The 21,461-nt window shown below is 43.1% G+C and overlaps 1 protein-coding gene and 1 long non-coding RNA gene across 3 annotated transcripts in view; one reads left to right on the top strand and one right to left on the bottom strand.

The window, feature by feature from the left end:
* The first annotated feature begins 1,325 nt into the window (after nt 1–1,325).
* Nucleotides 1,326–19,295, top strand: LOC120558540. The gene is made up of 3 exons (XR_005639136.1): nt 1,326–1,516; nt 15,736–15,738; nt 19,285–19,295. It is a non-coding gene; the product is annotated as an uncharacterized LOC120558540 (long non-coding RNA).
* The window catches only part of pard6b (par-6 partitioning defective 6 homolog beta (C. elegans)), a 20,744-nt gene continuing 1,018 nt past the window's right edge, over nt 1,736–21,461 (bottom strand). For both annotated transcript variants that reach the window (XM_039799576.1, XM_039799575.1), the window contains exons 2-3: nt 19,984–20,206; nt 1,736–3,150 (exon numbers count right to left, since the gene is read on the bottom strand). In XM_039799576.1, coding sequence (XP_039655510.1) covers nt 2,201–3,150; nt 19,984–20,206 — 1,173 coding nt within the window. In that variant the 3' untranslated portion in view covers nt 1,736–2,200. The remainder of the gene's footprint in view (nt 3,151–19,983; nt 20,207–21,461) is intronic.

Raw genomic sequence — 21,461 nt, 5'->3', positions numbered from 1 at the left:
AGTGTGTGTGTGTGTGTGTGTGTGTGTGTGTGTGTGTGTGTGTGTGTGTGTGTGTGTGTGTGTGTGTGTGTGTGTGTGTGTGTGTGTGTGTGTGTGTGTGTGTGTGTATATATATAGATAGATATTCCAATAAATGTTATGGATTCGCTTCAAGAACAGGAACAAAAACCGTGCCAGAATTCCTTCTTTCTGTGGAGATTGTTTCATGGCAGGGGTTTGCATTTCTGAGGGAGTCAAGTTTAAGTGCAAAAATCCAATACAATTTAAAGCTGCACTATGGAAATGTGTTGGCGAATTCAGATTAACTCCACTACCAAAAAAATCCTCTAAATCAAATCAAGTCAATTCTATTTATACAGCCCAAAATCACAAATTTCCCTCAAAAAGCTTAGGAGTTCCCCCCCCTTTAAAATAAAAAACATACAATTTATTTTGAATTTTTTTAAATTCAAGCCTAATTTGTCAGTCAAGTTTTTGCTGAGAGGCAGTTCATTACAGCTTTGTTGGGGACTTTTCAAGGAAAGCAACAGCTTCGATGGAAAAGGCAAATACAGATCAGAGCAAGGACATACTGTACAAAAGACAGACTGCCTCACCTTTATTAAATACAGTACGTGAAGCAGTTCTGTGTTTGTTTAAATATGACTCAATTTGACCCGAGCTTATTTTGAGATAACAGGCAGTTTCACTCTTGTCACTGTAAGCATCACTCATTTCATTTCATCTCAATGATGTGGTTGTATTTGCTCAGTGTTACAGTCCAGCTACTGATCAGCCGTTTAGGCCCAAAGTCAATATTTAGTAGCATTCTGAATACAGTTGTTGCGTTACATTCTCTCCTAGTGCGTCATTAATTGAATCCAGTGAGAATATTGATACAAAAAGGAAGTGGTGCAGAAATACTGGAAAGAACACTTCTCGTATGTGAATGTCTCGGGGACACATTCAAGTGAAATCAGGGAAAAAAACAAAGAGCAATATGTTGTGCAGCACTGAGATGAGATATATTGAGACATGATCCAGAACGAATGGAGAGGGAGAAAACAGACAAACAAAAATATGAAATCACATTTACATTGGTCATTTTTAGCAATGCAGCAGGGGAAATAGCCCTTGTCGTGGAAAGGAGAGGGAGTGCAATATGAAGGAAATATGAGAGGGAAATTAATTCAATCCAAGATGTCCCATTGCCAGTTAGGAGCAATTTTCTGGAGTGACTCACAACAGATGGAAACTGATCATACAGTCACTTGTGAGGTACAAGTATTGTAAAATAAAAATAAAAGGTAATAATAAAATTAAAACCAAAATTTAAAACACAGGCCCGATGGTAAAGGGATTTTAAAAAGAGACAAGTTGCTCCCAAAAATTATCAAAATCATCAACCTTTCATTATCAGTCAGTCAGTCATTAACTCAGCAGGTAAAAAAAAGAAAAAACAGCTAACAACAGTGGTTAAAAGCATCTGAGCCAATACAAAGTACTCAGACTTGTTGTTTAGGTGTTTTGTCCTCCAGTATTATTGCAGATCTCAGCACTTGGTCGATTGTTGTGGTACTACGTTGTGTGGAAAGTACCACAACTGTTTATCAATTGCGTGCTGTGGCCACCTGGGGGAAGGGAGGTGGTCATAGTGGGGTGCTGGGGTGGGGTGACAAGGCAAAAAACCAACAACCACAGATTGTCAACAAATGCATGAGCTAAAATCCTGCTTCAGTGTGTGTTTGTTATGGGGGACTTCTACCTTCATCTACTTTTGGTGTCTCATGTCTGGCCTCTTGTGGAAGCTCAGCGTAACAACAGTTTCCAGGTTAAAAACAAGTGCTTGTAGTGTTTTACAAATAGAGTGACGGGTAAGGGATCATCAAATTACACTTCTTTGTCTGACATTTTTGTGCCTGTGGAACTGGGGGTGGGGGTGGGTGGTTCACTGCTATGGCACACATGCGTGGTCATTGGCATGTACAGGAGAGACGTATGGAGTGCAGTGTTTGATGTGTAAATGTTAGGATGCACAAACATTTACGTTGTCAGGGTCGTGTTGAGATTTAATATGTACACTTTGCATTGTGCTTCTCAGGTGGAGTGATGGTACAGGATGTTCCCCACGTTTGATTAGCTGATCCACGGCTCCCCACAAGTGTGAGTAGAAGTACTTGACGATCGGGTTTCCAGTGGTTAAGTTTGTGAATGCAACAGCCTACAGAGTTATAACAGTGCCGTCCTCCTCCAGACTTCGCCTTTCAATTGCTCTGTCTAGGGACGGCGTGGTCGGAATGGCGTTGCTTAGCGATCCACTGCTGCCGCTGGCTGGCAGGGTTCCATTGGCGTTGCTAGACAGGGTGGAGGTGGAGGCGGCGGCAGTGCGGAGGTTGAGGTGCGGCTCGTAGCGAAGCAGCGAGGGCATGCTGTAGTTGGACGAGGCGCGTCTGATGGGCTCAGCCTCGCCGCCTGCCTCGATCACCAGGTCCTCGTCGTCCTCGTCGCTCTCCAGCTCCCCGACAGGGAAGTTCTGGATGATGTGCGACGGCATGGAGGCCGGGGCACCAACCCCACCGTGCGACGAGTAGCCATAGTAGCTGGCACCGCTGTCCGACGAGCGTCCTGAGCTCCCAGACGCCGCGCCGCCGCCTCCTCCTCCTCCTCCTCCTCCTAATCCTCCGCTGCGAACAACATTGTTCCGCTGGTTGGCAGGCTTCACGGTGATGATGAGGTTGTGACTGTTGGCGATCATCATGTCCGTCACCTGGTCCAAAGACTTCCCAGCCACCTCGATACCGTTCACCTCCAGCACCTCATCGTTGACTGCCAGCAGGCCGGTGCTCTCCGCCAGCCCGCCAGGCACCATGCGAGAGATGAATATCCCCGGAACCTTCTCCAGGCCCTGCGGAGTGACCCGTACGCTGGAGCCGTCGCGGATGTAGAAGCCCAACGGCTTTTCCTGGCCGTGCTTGTACAGACGAACGCGTCGGTGCGTCTCAGGGAGGATGTCCACGTCGATGATGGACGAGACGGGGCGGAAGTCCCTCGGAAGGCTAATGATCACCGGTGGTTTCTTCCTGTTGGGGTCAGGCCGCAGAAGAACGGCCGCAAGCACCGTGTTTTTCTTCCTGGTCAGCGAGTTGGTACCGAATGTGTAATCAGCTTCCTCTGCAGAATAAAAGTAGAGAGGAAGCAGAGAAGGAGAAGTACAGAAGAGGAAGAGAGGGCAAAGATGTTGGCACGGAGACAGAAAAAGGGAAATAGTGGTAGAATGAAAGGGAAGAGAGAAACAAAGAGGACATGCATTAACAAAAGCTGGTTAATTTTCCATTAACATCATACTAGGCTAATTACACATCAAGACGTTATTCGGGCTGACACTCCGTTGCATCATGTAGTTTCAGGAGAATGCAATAGAGCGGCTCTCAGCCTGAGGCATCCCTGCAGGGTGTCTGTGCCGAACACACAAAAGACATTGAGCCCCAGAACTCCCCTCAGGTCATACTCATGCAAAATGCCACACCAGCCAACAGGCGCTAAATCCAACTCCCAGCCCTTCATTTAAAGGTGCTGTAGGTAGGATTGCGAAGATCCAGGACTTAGCCCAAAAATTTGAACATCAACAACTTCTCAGTCCCTCCCCCCTTTTCTGCTAAAGCCCAAAATGGTCTCCTAAGCCCCTCCCCCCACAAGAGAGAATGAGTACATGTGCATGAGCAGTGATTGACACGCAGTTAGACCCCCCCCCCCCCCCCGCCCCGGCCCTGATTGGTGCATCTGAACAGGGAGCGGTGGATTTTTGCAAATCGCACTACAGGCTGTTTTTTAATTACCTGCTTCATGTAGTTCTAGTGGAACATAGGGTCAGTTTCAGCAAATATGATAGACAGTTTTATAAGTCTTACCTACTGCATCTTTAAAGAAATGTTACTCAAATAAAATTAAAAGTACTTGTGTACTATCAATCAGCAACATGACCCCTTATGTTAACTATGCAGAGGTACAATAATGTTGACCATAACCCATAAGGACGGGATCCTTAATTTGATTACATTGTTGTGCATTTGTACTGTTCCCTAAATACTAAGCCCTAGCCTGCACCCTTCCCACCCGCTGACGGCTGACCCTTGGCCCGGTGAACATAAAAGTTTACAACATCCATCTCTTCCGAAGAGTCAGCTGAGTGGAGACGGTCACCTCTATCGAGCTGTGCCCAACACCTACAGCAGCTGCTGATTTATCTCCTTTCTTCTGCTCCATTCTCACAACCGAATGTAAGTTTTGGTTTTAGTCTGCAACAGATGCAACTTGAAATGTTGCAAAGCACCATACTTGTGATAAAAGGACAATTACAGATTAAAAAAAATACTCAATAAGTAGCCAAGAAATCTAGACACACCCTAGCGGCAGCAAATCTAATTTGCAGCCAGGGTCAGTCTAGCAACTCTCCGTTGGCTTACGAGCTGGAAAAAACAAATTCTGGTCGGGCCAATCACATCGTGTATAGAGTCGGTGGGCGGGCTTAACATAAGGACGGCAGAGTTGCGACTGTTCCGCGTGAATTCCCTGCTACTTCCCTGCTGTTGCTGGCGAACGGCAGCCTTTCGAATCGGCTTTGGCCGCGACTCTGGAAGACTTGGAGTTCACTGAAGTCATTCTTAAAAAAAGGAAGATGTGTTCGGAGTTTTGCCGACTGGATACGGCAAAAGTTTAATCTATCAACTAGTGTTGCTCTGGTTGGTTGTAGCGCTATCCTATTACCGTTTATCCCGCCCCTCGGTTTGAGCCCTGCCAATGGTGAGTTCCCAGACCCAACATCTTGATGTGGGTATGGCTTGTCACTAACTACTTTATTACAGTAACGAGAGTAAATGTAATTCGTTACTTACACCCCTGCTAACGGTTTCCCTGTTTTCCGTCTTTATGCTAAGCTTTCCATCTCCTGGCTGTAGCTTCATATTTAACAGACAGATAAGAGAGTGGTGTGGATCTTCTCATCTACCTCTCAGTGAGAAAGCAAATGTGCATGTTTTTCCCAAATATCAAACTAGTCCTTTAAAGATTTTTTGGTTCAGATGAGAGACAAGAATGGGTTTGACATAACACGAAGGTCAGATTTGAACCAAGAATATGGTCACATTTTAGCTGCATGAGTCACTGGGATGCCATAAAAACCCTGCACTGTTTATGTACATTTTGAGGTGTGTGAACACTGTCAACCTGCTATAGACTTTAACCTAGCATGGCTGATATTAACATAACAACATGGGCTGGCCAGGTAAAACAGGGGAAAACTAGACCTTGGCTCCCTAATAGTTAACCAGCATAATATAAGCAGCTAAACATTAACATGACTTTCATACGATTTTTCGCCAGTTCCAAGCCTGTTACGTTGTCTTTTTCTGGTGTTATTTTTAACATCTTTCTTCTAAATATGCCGTCAACTTTTTCACCTTTTCCATATCTGTTTTTACAGCACTTTGTAAACTCTGTTTGTAGATGAAAGTGCTCTATAAATAAAGCTACTTAATACTTCTTCACTCTTGTCCCTTCCTCGGAGTACGAATCTTGTGTGTGTGTGTGTGTGTGTGTGTGTGTGTGTGTGTGTGTGTGTGTGTGTGTGTGTGTGTGTGTGTGTGTGTGTGTGTGTGTGTGTGTGTGTGTGTGTGTGTGTGTGTGTGTGTGTGTGCGTGCGTGCGTGCGTGCGTGTGTGTGTGTAAGCTGGGAAAATATCCATTCAGGTGGCTGATAAAGATTCCAGCTCTCAGGTTCTGACAGGTACGCACCCCACCACTCCCCTCTCCCTCATCCTTAAAACCAAAACAAAGGATCAATTGTCCCGAGAAAGAGCAGCAGTCTCCCCTTTCAGTTCCCATGAGGCACGAGTCTAGTGTATACACACACACTTACTATATCTTTGCCAGCCATGACCTTATGGGCCAACTCCACATGAGAAAAAATACGCCAACAATATTTGTCTGTGAGGTCAACCTGCTGGAACACAAGTTGCATCATCTGAGCGCTGTTCCTGTTCAAACTGTTCTTTCTACATGCCTTACCCTTAAGCCATAAAGAGGAGCATTATGCAAAAAGGGTGTACAGGTTGATGTTTCAAAGCACTCGCACACACACACACGTCTCCCTCCATCACCAACACAAGGGTTGTACTTGCAGTGCAGTCACGCATAAGAGGAGGCGGCGCTCCACATCTCATTTCCCTCTTTCTAGACTTCTTTTCATCTAAACCATCACTCCATCTCCAGCATATGAAAGGCCAGACCTCACAATTGAGTTATATTTGAGCAAAGAGAATAGGACGGCCACTCAGGGCCACTCACAGGTGCACAGACGTACGCACGCGCACGCACACACACACGCTGTTCTGGTGGCAAATAGTATAAGCATGCAGCTATCTGACCACAGCATGTGTAAGCCCACACACGTGGAAACAACATATGTAAGCACACAAAAGCAGGTATTCATTTACATACACACACAGTACACAGCACATGCATCTAGAACGTTTAGCTCTGGTTAGTGGTGATGCCTAAGCACTAATGAACGGCAGCACTGTGAGGCCCAATACCCAGAAAAACCACAGCTACATTATAGCTCATTAGAGCACAGAAGCAAAGCTCTCTATCTCTCTAGTCTAATTGGCTACAAAGGCCTATAGGCAAGCCACAATAAACCGTAAAACACACACTCTTCCCCATTTGTTAAAGTACAAATGACCTTATTTGGTTTCCACTTTTATTTACAGACAGGACTCGAGAATAACACTAGCCCAACTGTCCCAGTGACACTATAAATAATAGCTATGACAAACTGCTACATTTCTTTCTGTAAACTAGACAACTAAATGGGCTGTAAACAGCTGATACCATAGCAACTAAAAGGTTCATTTTGTGTCTCTTTGATGGCAAGTGAGGGCACACACACTTCAATAGAGAAATGATTAGACCAGTAATGTATTACACAATACGATATATCACGATACTTATGTCACGATATATATTATTGCGATTTTAAACATATTGCAATATTCTGCAATTTATTACTTTCCTCATTTCAATATCACGATACTGTGCTGGGTTGGACGCTCCATTTTTTCACAACCTCTAATGGGTATTCTATATGTGTTTGTAATCTCAGTTATTGTGGCCGCTATATATTAGAGGAAAATAAAATAGTATTCCCAAAAAATGTAAATAATTTCAAAATCTGTTTAATCCTATTATATAAAGTGACTGCATTTACATTGCGCCTTTCGGCCTTACCGGACAAAGCGCTTTTACAATTTGCTTCTCATGCACACACACATATTGTGGCAGAGCAACTTGGCATTTTGTCTTGCTTTCAGTGTCTTGCTCAAGGACACTCCGACATGCAGACAGGAAGAGCCTGGGATCGAACCGCTAACCTTTTGATTACAGGACGACCTCCTGCTCTACCTCCTGAGCCACAGCCACCCCATTCATTATTCATTTATTAAGCTAGTTAGGGCCAATTATATCTCACGCCATGCTATTGATGCATGCACAACTGTTTTGACCTCTGTTGCATTATGGGAAGTGCTGAGCACTATTGGTGGTCTATCAATAAAACCAATCATCGCAACTGGCTAGCACAGAATGGGTGCTTGTGGTCAATTATAGCGGATGGGCAACAGCACGCTTACCAGGCTTTGGAACAATGTGGGTTTTAATATTAACCTTTTAGGTCAGGTTGTCTTGACAACCTGATGTGAGCAAGCCAACAGGACAGAGACATCTCAGCATGAGCCACAGGAAAAGCTGACTCGCTAATGGGTGAAGCTACAGGAGGTCAAGGCCTAATGATTACTGCCTATTAGGGCTGCTCGATTATGGAACAAATCATAACCACAATTATTTTTATTTTTTTTAAGATTATTTTTGGGGGGGTTTTTCCCTTTATTATATAGTGACAGTGAATAGACAGGAAAGGTGGGAGAGAGATGGGGGATGACACGCACTCAGCCTACATGGGGCGAACGCTCTTACTGGGTGAGCTAGAGGCCGGCCCCTAATCACCATCATCATCAAAGTATTTTGGTCAATATGTAAATCACGATTATTTAACATGAATACCCATTGACTTTTAGAAAGATGTTGCATTTCTTGAACTTAAAAAACAGTGAAACAGTTTGAACTGTGAAACTTTTTTTCATTCAGAACAGAAGAGAAAAGAAGAGTTTACTAGCAAAATGTAATGTGCAAAATAATGGGTATTTTTTCTCGATTACATTGTTTTTGTGATCGTTAGGAGACAAAATCGCGATCAAAATTTAATTATTGCACAGCCCTACTGCCTACTATAAGACAAAATGTTCCATCCTCTTTTTTTTTTTTTTAGGAATTTGAGAGGTTATTTAGTGTCTGCTGTTGTGTGGGTTTGCGTATGTTGTGCTGATACATAACTTCAATTTTATTTCCCTTTGTGCTCTGGAAATACATAAAGCATAAATGAGGTATTCTGCAGCTAGAGAATGTATGCAGCTGGTTTAGCTAATGATTCATAGAAGAAGAAAAAATCAGAGGTTAACTATGTTGGTTTTATAATGCCAAGATTACAGAGGAATGTTGTTTTCTTTATGGGCCAATTACTGTAGCAACAAATCACATTTCTGTGAACTCTTCCACGAGTTCTTCTCTCAAAATTAGCTTATGATCTAACGTCCATTAAAGAGGTACTCCACCGATTTTAGAGACAGGTCAGTTGACCGTTTGCTGAGCACGACCCTCCTTAGTTACTGTTGCTACACAAGCTTTCCGTTCTCGTATGCCATATGCCGTTTATAATAACAACAGTGGCATATTCAATTTCTTTTGTAATTTCTTTTTTAATAATTGGCCCTGAAAATCTGTCATAGTACCATCCTGGATGTGTTATTGTGCCGGAATGTTTTGTGCCGACCGTGAGTTTATCCATTAAAAACGGACACAAATCTACATTAGACGACAGATTTAGCCAACGCTAATTAGCTGAAATTAGGTTGGAGAGACACTGGAGTGATGCTGTGCATCACAACATAGACCAACTAATCAATTATGAAATTTGTTGGCAACTATTTCTGTGATCAATTTTAATCAATTCAATTGATTAGTTGTTGCAGGCCTAAAACAATGCTTTTGGGAAATGTAGGATCCAGTGTTTTTAGAGCTTGATCCATGCTACAGATAGGCATGGGCCGGTATAAGATTCTAACTGTATGATAACCTTTAGCAAAAATATCAAGGTTTCACGGTATTGCAATTACAGCTTTAAAAATTTATTATTTTCAAATTTGTTTTTTCTTTGTTTTGCAGTGATGCTTAGTCATTCCTCTCTGTAGTAGCACACACACACACACACACACACACAAACACACACACACACTAATGCATCTCTATCCTGACACTGAAGGGACTACGGCAACTCTGCCTAAGGAGAGGAAAGCACTTGTGTGAACTGGCATGCGTTGGTTGAACACATCATCTTCCTCAGTGCTCTATTCTTCACACAGTCTGGACGAATCACCGTCCAACTCTGGCCTTTGGCTTTAAAGTAGCCAACGTTAATGGCTCAGAATAAGTGGGATTTTCAGGCATTATGAACACGACACAACTATTTACACCATTATCTCTGTCTGTGACACCAACTACTGCTATATCCACCAAAGAAGTATTACAAAAATTAAAACAACCTACAAAAATGCATTACACAAGTTTACTTCTCTAGAGCCACACCTTTTTTTTCAGTGGCCATTAATATAGTTCCTTCTGCATGCACCTGCTCCAACTCTCACTACACACCCTTCTTCAGTAACAGCTACACTCCTACTTACGTAGTACTACAATTACGATGATGCAGGACAACAAGGCCCTTGCTTTCCTTGTAACATAATGATCCCCGACGACAACGATGACACCAACAATCCATTACTTCCTGGTACTTGTCATTCCGGGCGCTGCATCAGGGAAACCTGATACTGTGTCCAGGTGACACAACAGGATCAGGAAGGAGCTACATGAAAGTCATAAGTGCTACCACTATCACCACTCCACTACTAAACCTGTATAAATACAACTACAGACACAACGGAGCATTACAAACAAGGTCACATACACATATACAGTATATTAATTAGTATTGTCCAGAGACATGCCTAAGTAGTGGTCCAGGTAAAAGGACCAGTCTTTATTTGTTTGTAAATGAATAAGAATTGTGGTCCATGAAACCCATCTTCGGTATCCAAACACAACACATGTCTCAAATATCTGAGTATCGAAAAACACGACAAGCAGTTGAAGGTTGTGGTGTTCTGGAAACAGTCAGGTTTGTTGATGACAAGCCTGGATGTTCACCACACAGCCGGTGCCACTGTGTTCCTGACACAGAACGATACAAGAGGGGGAGGAGGGGGGAGTCTACGTGCGTGTCAACGTGAACTTGTGTCGATGAGAAAAACCAGGGGTGGTGTGAAACAAAAGATTTGAAACAGGCGAGAGACAGAAATACAGCACATACACAGTGGAAAAAAAAAAAAAAAAAAAAAAAAAAAAAAAAAAAAAAAAAAAAAAAAAAAAAAAAAAAGAGAGAGAAAAGGAAAAAAGAGGAGGTGATAAAAAAAAAAACTTTCAAAGGAGTACATTCCCGGAGGGTTACTATTCCTGGTGTGGGGAACATACCTCCCTGGCACAGCCCAGATAAAAGTGCCTTAATGCTGCTGATAAGACAGGGAGAAAGAAATGGAAGGAGGGAGGTCAATGGGAGAGTGCTGAGAGCAAACGACGAAATAGGAACATCAAGAAAACGGAGAAGCAGACTACACCGTGTTCTGATATGGGTAAGGTGTGAGGGAAAGGAAGATTCTGTAGAGTCCTGCAGAGACAAAGCCTTGATGTGTAATTCAGCTGACGATTTGAGGAATTACTTATTAAATCCATAATTCAAAAGACTCGAGTCATGAACATTAGCCTGCTCCTAGTCCTCCTCATGTAATCTCACTCATGAATTCTCTATTACACTCATCAGTCCTGCTTTATTACTCAGTCTTGCCAGGAGCCATTTCTAAAAAAGGAATACCAAAACTTAAATCTACACTGTAGGAGAAACCAGTTTTCATGAAGCAGTATGGAGGGTGTACAAATTAACACAGTTTACAATTGAGATTTATGCAGAATTAATGTTTTATTTGCTGGTCTACACTCTTGTACAGCACTTTTCTGTGTGTGTGTGTGTGTGTGTGTGTGTGTGTGTGTGTGTGTTTGCATCTGGTCTGCATTATGAAGCAATTCCATCAATTTATTTTTTGCTGACATAGACACCTCTCTCCTTCCTTCCTGCAATGCCTCCTCCTCCTCCACACACTCCCATTTTTCTCCCGTGTCCTTCACTCAATCTGTCCCTCAGGCTCTCTGGTCCATCTTTCCGCAGGAGCCTTTTTTCCCCCCCTGTCTCTCTACCTCTGTCTGTCCCTCTTGGTCCTGCAGAGTTTCATCTTTCTGTCTCCGTTATCCTTCTCTTTCTTTGTAGCTCTCAGGCTGAGCTGTTCTCTCTGTCTGTTCTCTCAATGCTGTGATTCGTAAAGCTACTGCTGCTTCTGCTAGAGGTAAATCAAGCACAGGACTCAATGTTCCTTTGAGGGCAGCGTTGGGACAACAGACGTAGCGCCTGGAAACACTGGGTTAGTCTGGGACAGTGGCTGGATGACTAGGACTGGGACTGGTAAGACGACTACGGATATGACGAGGGAGGAGGCATGCTGCTAAGAGTCAGCATGGGGCAGGTAGCCTGGAGCAGGGATGTACCTGGGGCTTAGGCTGGATTTGAGCTTTGGACAGGGCGGGGTAGGGGAGAGGGGCAGCTCACTTGGGGAAGTAGGTTTCAGTACCGGGTTGCAGGGAGGAGGCTGAGCCTGGGGTGAGGTGACTAGATCTGGGTCTGAAAAGCCGAGCCTTCTACGCAGCCCGGCTAAATGTAGCATCCAGGAGGACGAGGAGGAGGAAGGACTAGCTGTTGGGGAAGATGGAGGAGAAGAAGGGAGGGAGGAGGAGCCGCTCGGGCTGGGGGAACCCAAGTCAAATCTTACAACCCTGTCGCTCACGCGTCTGAATAGGGACTTTAGAGGGGAGGGACGAGCAGGGGGACTCTGTGCTTCTGGCTCTGTCCTGCCTTCAGCATCTGGCTCTGGAAGACAACACAGCCAACCTGCAGTTAGATCAGGCCACTGAGGCACATTTCTCATTGCCAAGATGAACTTTTAGCCGACTGTAGTTAAAGCGATAACAGACTGAATAGCATTACAAATTTGAGAAAATGCACCAGTGCAATTAAAACCATAGTGACTTGCCCATATGCACATTGAAAGGAATAATGGTCACTGCAATTGTTCCTCCTGTCCATACTGGCCATAAGGAGATCCCTTCCTTAAGCCTATCAATTGTATATAGCTTCGTAAAAGTGTAAAGAGTCTGAATGTAGAAAGGATGAGTAAAAGGAAATGAACTACAAACAGTGACAGTAGTCAGGCAACAGTGTTTAGGAGCTGCCTGTCAGAGCCTGCTGACTATGGCTCTGGAATGGTGTGCTGAAAGAAATTCACAGAAAAGCATATCAGTTATCATGCTTCATATCAATATCGCTGTAGTAGCAAGCCCAGGGGACAGAAAGAATGCTTTTTAATTCAAAATCAGCGAGAAATGCATCGGTCTGCTCGCAAGCCAAAATGAAAAGATATCACTGATTATTAACGTACTATAATGCATCTTTACCTTCGGGTGGAAACCAACCTCAAATCTTTCAGTTTGCATCCATGATGTTCATTTTAAATAAAAATAAACGACTATACACTCCTCTTGTTCTCTTTCTCTTTCCATCGTTGGTCTTGCACAGCACTTTCAGAACCAGTGACAAAAACACGGCGGTTTGTTTTAACAGATATTATTTAATAGCAATATATGGGCGCAATTTATAGCAATTTACAGCCAAGCTGACAAAGTCCAGCAATCTCCGTTAAAACTTGTCACACATTCACCTGACACAATCCATATACACTCCTTTCTGTTCCTTAGCTGCATATGTATAGCTCACTTCCTACCTTTCCCTCCCTCCATACCCCCGCCATATTTCTTGTTATTCAGTTTCTCTCTTATGGTTTGCAGTGGTCAACAGTCCACATTCTTTCTCCCTTCACTTTGCCAGCTTTCACTTTGCCAGTTTGCCCACTGCCTCACCCTCCCCTTCTCGCTTTCTCTTTCCACATTGGTCCAAAGTTCCGTTTCTCCCTCCTTTCTCATCCAGTCTGTTTTTCTTCAGAGCTCCACATGTTCCCCTCCCATACGTCTATCCATTCATCTTCCCTAACCAACTCTGAGCTGAGAAATTCTGTCTCTTTAACAGAGAGCCTGGGCTCTCACTGTCTCCTCCCCTACACTCTTTTCCATCTAAACCACCTTCCCTCCATCTTCTTGCAGGGTGGATAAAGTCTCATTTAGCCAGGTTTCAAAGGGTAGAGAATAAGGGTTTAGCATCCCAGGCTGTGCACTCTCTCTCATTTTCAATGCTCTCCCCTTTCTTTTTACTCGTTCTCCTTCGCTTTCTCGATTGTTTACCATCTCATTCTCTGTCCACCTATACCCCCTGTTGAAGGAGGCACGCTCTGGGGCCGAGGGTCCAGTCTGGCCTCCTGTCCTGTCTAATCTAGCCAGCAGACGTGATCAGAGGCTGGCCACATTCCGACCAAAATGCCCCCTCCCTCCCTCCCTCCCTTCTTCCTCCATCTCTCTCCCTCTCTTTTCTTTCTCTCTCTCTCTCTCCCACCCTCCCCAGCTTGGGCCTCACTCTGCATTCCTCCCTCACTAATACTATTTTCTCTCTCTCTCTCTCTCTCCATTCCTATCACACTTACACTACTCCCTCTCCTTTGCCCACATCTCTAATTACATGCCTTGCCTAAACAATGCCTTATACATTACTCCCTTTTTAATATGGTTTACTCTGCCTCCCTTTCATCCTCCCATCTCTCTTATTAGGTCTAAGATATGTTCCTCCTCCACGTATTCTTCCTCCAGTGCTATGAATCCATCGTTCACTCACTTATTACATACAGCAAACCTAGGGAATAATTCAGGCTCTGTGGGAAAACTTGAGATCCAAAGCAGGGGTGGCTGATTTCTATTATTTTCACAGATCGTGCTCCGGGACATCTCTTCTGTGCTTCATCCATTACACCTGCCAGCACTTTGTCTCTCTCGCTTTAATCCTTTCATCTCCAGCTCACAGTATAAATCCCCCCCCACCCTACCCGCCCTTGCATGTTGTGGCGTCTTCACTTATTTTGACTTTTTATGCTTTGTCTCTTTCATCCAAATCTTTTTTCCCCCACCACATTGTCTTCCTTGTTTCATCTGGCTCTCTGTGGCTTTCATAGTCTCACCCCATCTCTTTCACTACGCATCTACAGCGTCTCTCCCTGTCATTGCTTACCGGACTCAGTACATTGCTTATCACACTCAGAGCTGTTATCCTACTCGAATGCTTGCTTTCCAGGGTGGGTAGACTTTGTCCGTGTTGTACTTTCACACTGTACATTTCCTTTTTTGCTCTGGCAGGGTGATTCATGCGCTGGTTACTAATTACTAAGGAAGTCCCTGCTGGGATACACAAATACAAGCATTACTGTCCCTCTCCATACCTTTCTCCTCTTCCTTACTGGGGTAAAGTTACGTGTCCTTCAGGACGGAAACTGTGTGAGCAGTGAGCAATGTCGTCACCAAACAAACCCACGCCCTGAGAGAGATTGCTTGAAAAACTGCTACCGATATGACAACCTAGAAACTGTGTGTGTGTGTGTGTGTGTGTGTGTGTGTTCTGGGTGACTGATACAGGCGCGCAAGTGTTCTGGGTGACTGATACAGGCAAACATGATGTCACTCGATACCAGGAGAATCTCTTCTGACAACCATGTTTACAGCCAATCAAAGCGGAGCGTCACTCACTATACCTGAAATGCAACATTCAACATTTCTTTCCAATGGAGGTCCACAGGTCTACATGACCGACTTAAAAAAACAGCATGTGCAGCAGGCAGCAATGCAATTCTACTAAACGTTTTTGCATTCCAACAGAATCCTCAACAGACAGGACAACTGAGGCAGGATCTGGAAAAAAAAAAAAGAGATCTGGAGCACACGGTTATAGTAAGAGCTTTCAACAAGATGCAGCAGCAACTTGTCAAAACTTTGTGACTTGTGAATAGGGTTGAGCATCATTTGGATTTTAACAATTCTGACTCCGATTGCGATTCTTCCTTTCGATTCCGGTTCTTATCGATTCTTGATTCTTTGAAGGGTGGAGTTGAAACGGGTCACATGCTTATTACATGATTCAATGGTGGTTTGCAGTTTTACCGCGCTTTTTAAAACGTAAAATAAAGCCACACTAGAGCACCGCTTACTGTGCTCCAAGGCTGCCAACACAACAAGCGCCTGGACGCTGCCAAAACCAAAACGCACATGTTAAATTTGGAACCCATGATCAGATTTGAAACCAAATCCTCCAAACGATTCCAATAAATAAACGATTCCACTGGAATCGTAATTTTTGAAACAATTCCAAGTAGGAATCGGTTCTCGATGCCCAATCCTACTTGTGAGGCAAAACAGCCTTCGGGAAGGAACATGTTTTGGTAGAACATGTGTACGTTCAAAAGTTGTTTTAGTCGTGCGACAGAAAACTCAGATTGGACAGATAGTCTAGCTAGCTGTCTGGATTTACCCTGCAGAGATCTGAGGAGCAGTTAACCATAGTCCTCACCATAGACCGGAGTTTAAAATGCCAACACAAAGAAAGCCCAAGGCAATGGATATCCGGCCTAAATAAGTGAAATCCGGCGAAATTTCGGAGCAATCCCGGAAGTGGAACGTCGTGGATGTAGACCATCGCTTAATCGAGTAATCCCATAAGGAATACTTTTGCTTTAATAAAGAACAATGGTAAAAATAGTAAATATGCAAAAGAGAAAACAAGACAGGTCTCTTAAAATGAACAACTAACCCAAACAGCTAACCGGCTTTGAGTCACCCATAGTGTCACCGTGTGTGATCTAAGCTTCATATTATAAAAGCATTAATGACAAACAACCATGGGCTGTTGGGCAGACTGACCGAAACTAGCAAAAGACCAGATATGGAACAGCCACATCTACAAAGCTGGCAAAAGCTGCTCTTTGTCAGCACCTAAAGCAGCAGTCACTGATATGACAGCAAGGACAAAGTAATATTACTTTAACATTACTCAGCGGACCATTTTGTCTCGAACAGCTGTCTAATGACCACAACATTCTCCATATACACCGAGCTTAGCAAAAACAGTGCGGACCAGAACTAGCTCTGAACAACTCTCATCTAATGTGCAGCCTGGACTGGGTCATTTAGATTTAGCTGATTCTGAGTCAGATGCTTTGCGTAGTGACCCATACACTACTCAAAGTAGCTACAACATGACAGCATCAGACACATCCAGAAGACAAATTAAGTTGCAGAAAGATAGTTTAGACAGACCTTAAGACCGTTTGTGTTTTCAAATGTTAGCAATACTGCTACCCAGCATGCTTTGCAGCTCCCAAAAGCCTTAAAGAGACTGGAGCACTGTTAATCCACCTATGAACGGGCCTCTTCACTGCTGCCATGACAATCAGTAAACAGTGGACACCTCACTGCCAGCTTAATAATGATCGGCACATTGTTCACGGATGGGGTGTAGGGGATCCTAGGGAATGTTGAGTTATATTGGCGTGTGTTGAAGCAATTTAAAAATAATAAATAAAAAAGACTGGCATAGACAAGAGTCCACACAGGCACCAACACTTACCCTATTTGTCAGCAGTGAACAATACGACGTTAATGGCTGGTCGGTGATGTAGCGTTGATGCATAAACAACAACAAAGTGGGCATTATTCAAGAACCAGACCACAACAATACAACAATAGACACTCACAGGCTAACATCCATCCCTCTATCCATCCATCGAACCATCTGCACATCAATGAATGAACAAAACTCTAGGGCTGCAACTAACCATTGTTATTTTCATTAATCTGTCGATTAATCGATTAGTTGTTTGGTGTATAAAATCTCAATCAGTGTTTTCCAAAGCCCAAGAGGATGTCCTCAAATGTCTTGTTTTGTCCACAATTAGATAATTATTATTAGATAGATGAAGATATTCAGTTTACCATCATAGAAAAGTGAAGAAACTATTCACATTTAAGAAGCTGGAATCAGAGAATCTTCTTCTTCTTCTTCGTATTATTATTATTAATTTAATAGTTGACAAGAAATCAATTAATCTTTACAGCTCTACAAGACTCACAAAGCACTTAGACTTGTAGGAAATATGTAGGATTTAGCCTTATAGACAACTAAACTGCGGTGCCAAAAATAACCTCACATGACACGCATGGACTGAACTGTGTACCGAGACTAGACACTTTTTAAACGCACACAAATTATGTCAATGGAAATTGTCTGTCAGCAACCTTATAACCACTGAGACTGGAGAGTGAGTGTTTTTACTAGCTCCAAACACATTTCCCAGAAATCTATGTAATAAGATTTTACTGCACTGTTCCATGAAGGCCACACTGCTGCCTTGTCTGAAGTCCTGCTCTTATGCAATAATGACCAATCACATCACATCTGACCACTGACCTTCTAATACATACACACAAACGCTCAGTTACAGTCTCAAAAGGACATAGTAGAAGTCTAATGGCATTACAAGCCAGTTTGGGACTGAAACTCTGGACCGATGCACCAAACACAAACTTGGAAAGTGGAACTAATCAGCTGTTAAGATCTGAAAACTGTGGTAGGGTTGCACAGGTTGGACAAAGTGTGACCCCCCCACTACGACCCCATGACCGTCAGTTATGGCCTTCCTCCTGTGTTGCTGATACCATGAAAGAGTTTGGAGTTGACTCGCCTGATTGAATGAGATTTCTTTTTTTTTTTTTTTTTTTAAAAGGACAATCTCCTTTTGGTGTAGGGTCATTTGTGCTCATCATGACAAACAAGAACATGAAGGACTTATTATCATTAAAAACCATTTCTCCAAAACAAAAATAACTTGGCATGAGAGCAGATTTCAAACATGTGAGCTACTGTGGCTGGGTTGGCTCAGTGGGTAGAGCAGGCGCACACATACTGAGAGGTTTATGCCTCGACGCAGAGTTCCAGGGTTCGAACCTGACCTGTGACTATTTCCTGCATGTCTTCTCTCTCCCCTTTCTCCCCTAGCTGTCCTGTCAAAAATTACATGCGGAAAAGCCCAAACAAATAATCTTAAAAAAAAAAGAAAAAGATGTGAGATACTTTTCACATAAACAAACGGTGCTCAGCGTTCAGTTTAAAAGGTTGAGAGTACCTCTCATCCCCAACATAGAGAAGCCATCAACTTACTATAGAGCCATCAATCGATGATAATAACTCTACAGATTTATAATGAATGATCTAGAAGCTGACAATTTGCTGCGTCCACACACTGTGGAGCCTTTTAAGTGGGGACCAACTGGTGCTTAGCTGTAAGGTGAAGGGGGGTAGACAAATCAGGAGGGAAACCAGGGTCTGAGGGCAATGGGGTCTACAGGGGGTTTTGAATGCATTAGAATCAGAAAAGGTTTTATTGCCACAATAAGTACACTTATGTGGAATTTGCCTTGGTAAAAGGTGCATGCAAAATAAACTAACAAACCTATTAAACATTAATATGAAATATACAATAAATATATGCAAAATAACTGTTGCATAAGCATTATTGTGTGTGTGTGTGCCTTCTGTCTTTGTTTTATCTTTTCCACAAGCAGTGTGTGTGTGTGAGTGCGTGACGGATATGTGATGCCTGCATGACTGTGTTTTGTGTGTGTGTGTGTGTGTGTGTGTGTGTGTGTGTGTGTGTGTGTGTGTGAGCAGCAGTGAGCCCAGCGTGGGGGCTAGCGTCTGGGGCGTGTAATTGAAACACGGACCCATGCAACGCTACACAGTGACCCCACTAATCTCCTCCTGACAAAGTGGCTTAGCTTCTATAGGGTCATATGGTACAGCGAGACAGCTTAAACACAACAGAGCGCTCGCCCCGACCTGCAGACCCTGGGGTCCTGCCTTGCATTCAACAGGTCACACTCAGCCACTCATAAGATAGGACGCACTTCAGAAATACAATTCAACCAAGATTTGATGCAGTCTGTCTGACAGAAACAGGTTCGTGCTTATCCCTAACCACATGCAAACAACGACTAGAAAACTACAGTCATACAGCAAATATTACAGCAACCAAAACTTCTAGGTGCTACATGTACTTCCCCCAAAACCTGAAAAGACAAAGGAATTGCCTGTGATACCATATACTGTATAAGCAGAGCAATACTAATAACAGTTATTGGTCGTGATTATACCAGAGTCAGCGAGGAAGTAGGAAACAACAGGAGTACTGTATACAAAAAGTGTATGTGTTGAACTTGTCAGCAGTCGCACAGTAAAAACAAACCTCCCGTGTTTCCAAAGAAACAGGACATCCTAATCAGACAAGTACCCGCTCAGCAGTTTGATAATTTGATGATCAGAAAGAAGTGAGAAAAATTAAATATTGATCTAATTTTATCACTTTTTATGTTGACTTTTTTTTTTTTGTGTGTGTGTGTGTAGTTTGTTTGCAATGACAGATCAGTGAGGGCAAAATACATGAGCAACATGCAGCCTGAAAAACTGAAAAGGTAAGCTGATATTGGAGTCTTTTATAATTACCTTTTTTGATTATCTAGACACAATACACAGAGCTTAATAACACTTTTTCCTGTTCAACAGCCTATCCCATACTTCTAAGCTATGCTATTCAAAGCTAACACATGACCTATTTTGTATTTCCATAGGAAAGCAGATCTGACCAAACAAACAGGTGGAAACGGGGACTCTTTGTTCAAACACTTCCTCTGTGCTTACCTTTCCTCTGCAGGAACAGTCTGAGTAGAGGGCTGGCAGTGGAGATGGCTTTGTGGTAGTTATCATCATTGTTGATGGGCAGCAGGTCGCCATGTACGTCAGCATATCCCACCAACAATTCCACATTGGGGATGCGATGCACGTGCTGCAGGAGGCCGTAGAACTCATCAAAGCGGCCCGGCTTCGACCGATCCAGCGAGAACCGACGAAACTCTGCACCAAACTGGGATGGAGCAGACAGGCAAACACATGTGAGCACACTTAAACACACATGGGTATGGGTAAAAAAAAAAAGAAGCAATAACTGTGAGATAGCTGAGATGTAGTAACAAGCCGATGCTTGCAATGCATGCTCACAATATTTAGAAACATCTCTTTAAAAAGTCTGAGATTTGGGGTTGTGACTAAGGCACATATACGGTTCTGGTAGCCTAGCTCATTTCAAAACTGTAGGCTGTATAGAGTCTGTCTTCCATGTGGACAAGCTAACACACCGCATGTGATGAATTATTAATGTGGACTTTGTGATGTGTGTGTATCTCTAGGTTTCTGTGTTTGTGGATGCAATATGTTCAAGACTGAACAGCATTAAAATAGTTTCCTTTCAGATCATGTATTAGCTTAGCGCATATGTATGTAAGTATTTGTATGTGTGTGAATATCAACTTTATTATTGTTATTTTGTTGAATTTTCTTATTTTTTAACTTTAATGTAGCTTTTACATGCTGTTTTATTTATTAGTTTCCCTTTTGTGTGGGACTATCCATCTGTAAAACGCATTGGACTGTCGTTTTGGATGTCTGTGAAGGAAACAATAAAAAAGAAAAGAAAAAAGTACAGCATTGTCTAATCAAGCTGTCTGACAGAATGGTAAATTACTTATAAGAAAGACTATGCGTTTTCAGTAGAAGTGCATTCCTACAAAACACGCTTCTCAGCTTATAAGTTATGTAGTAATCAGTGTGGTCTGGCTGGATCAATTGCTGCAGACGCATAATCTTTTTAGGCAACTGTTTGGCTGAGATAGACAGACCCCAATGTCCCATTGGTGGTGTTGATGAGAAGTACAAGTGTTGTGGTTACGGTTGCCCAGCGCTGACAAAAGATGATCTGAAATTCGCTGCCAACCTGGACACTCGTCATGTTATGCATTAGTACAAAGCAGAATTATATTAACTATGGGTTGGGAAACCAAACAGGTCCCAGGCCAGTTTCTGGTACCCGCATTCTGACGTGAGTAGACAAAACATTTCAAATGACCCTGGACTGCTTGGTTTGGGAATAAGCTGAACAAAGTAAAATAAAGATTATTAGAGGACTTTGCGTAAATTAATTCGGGGGGGGGGGGGACTTTCATTGCAATTATTAACGATATAGATAGTGACACATAGATCACAATTTATGTCGACATATGTAGTTCTTAAAAACTAGTTTTTAGGAGCAAAAAGAGCACTGAGGACCCATTCCTCTGCATACA

Source organism: Perca fluviatilis, chromosome 5, assembly GCF_010015445.1.
Source record: "Perca fluviatilis chromosome 5, GENO_Pfluv_1.0, whole genome shotgun sequence".
NCBI classification, from domain to species: domain Eukaryota; kingdom Metazoa; phylum Chordata; class Actinopteri; order Perciformes; family Percidae; genus Perca; species Perca fluviatilis.
This window is presented reverse-complemented; position numbering and strand designations above follow the sequence as displayed.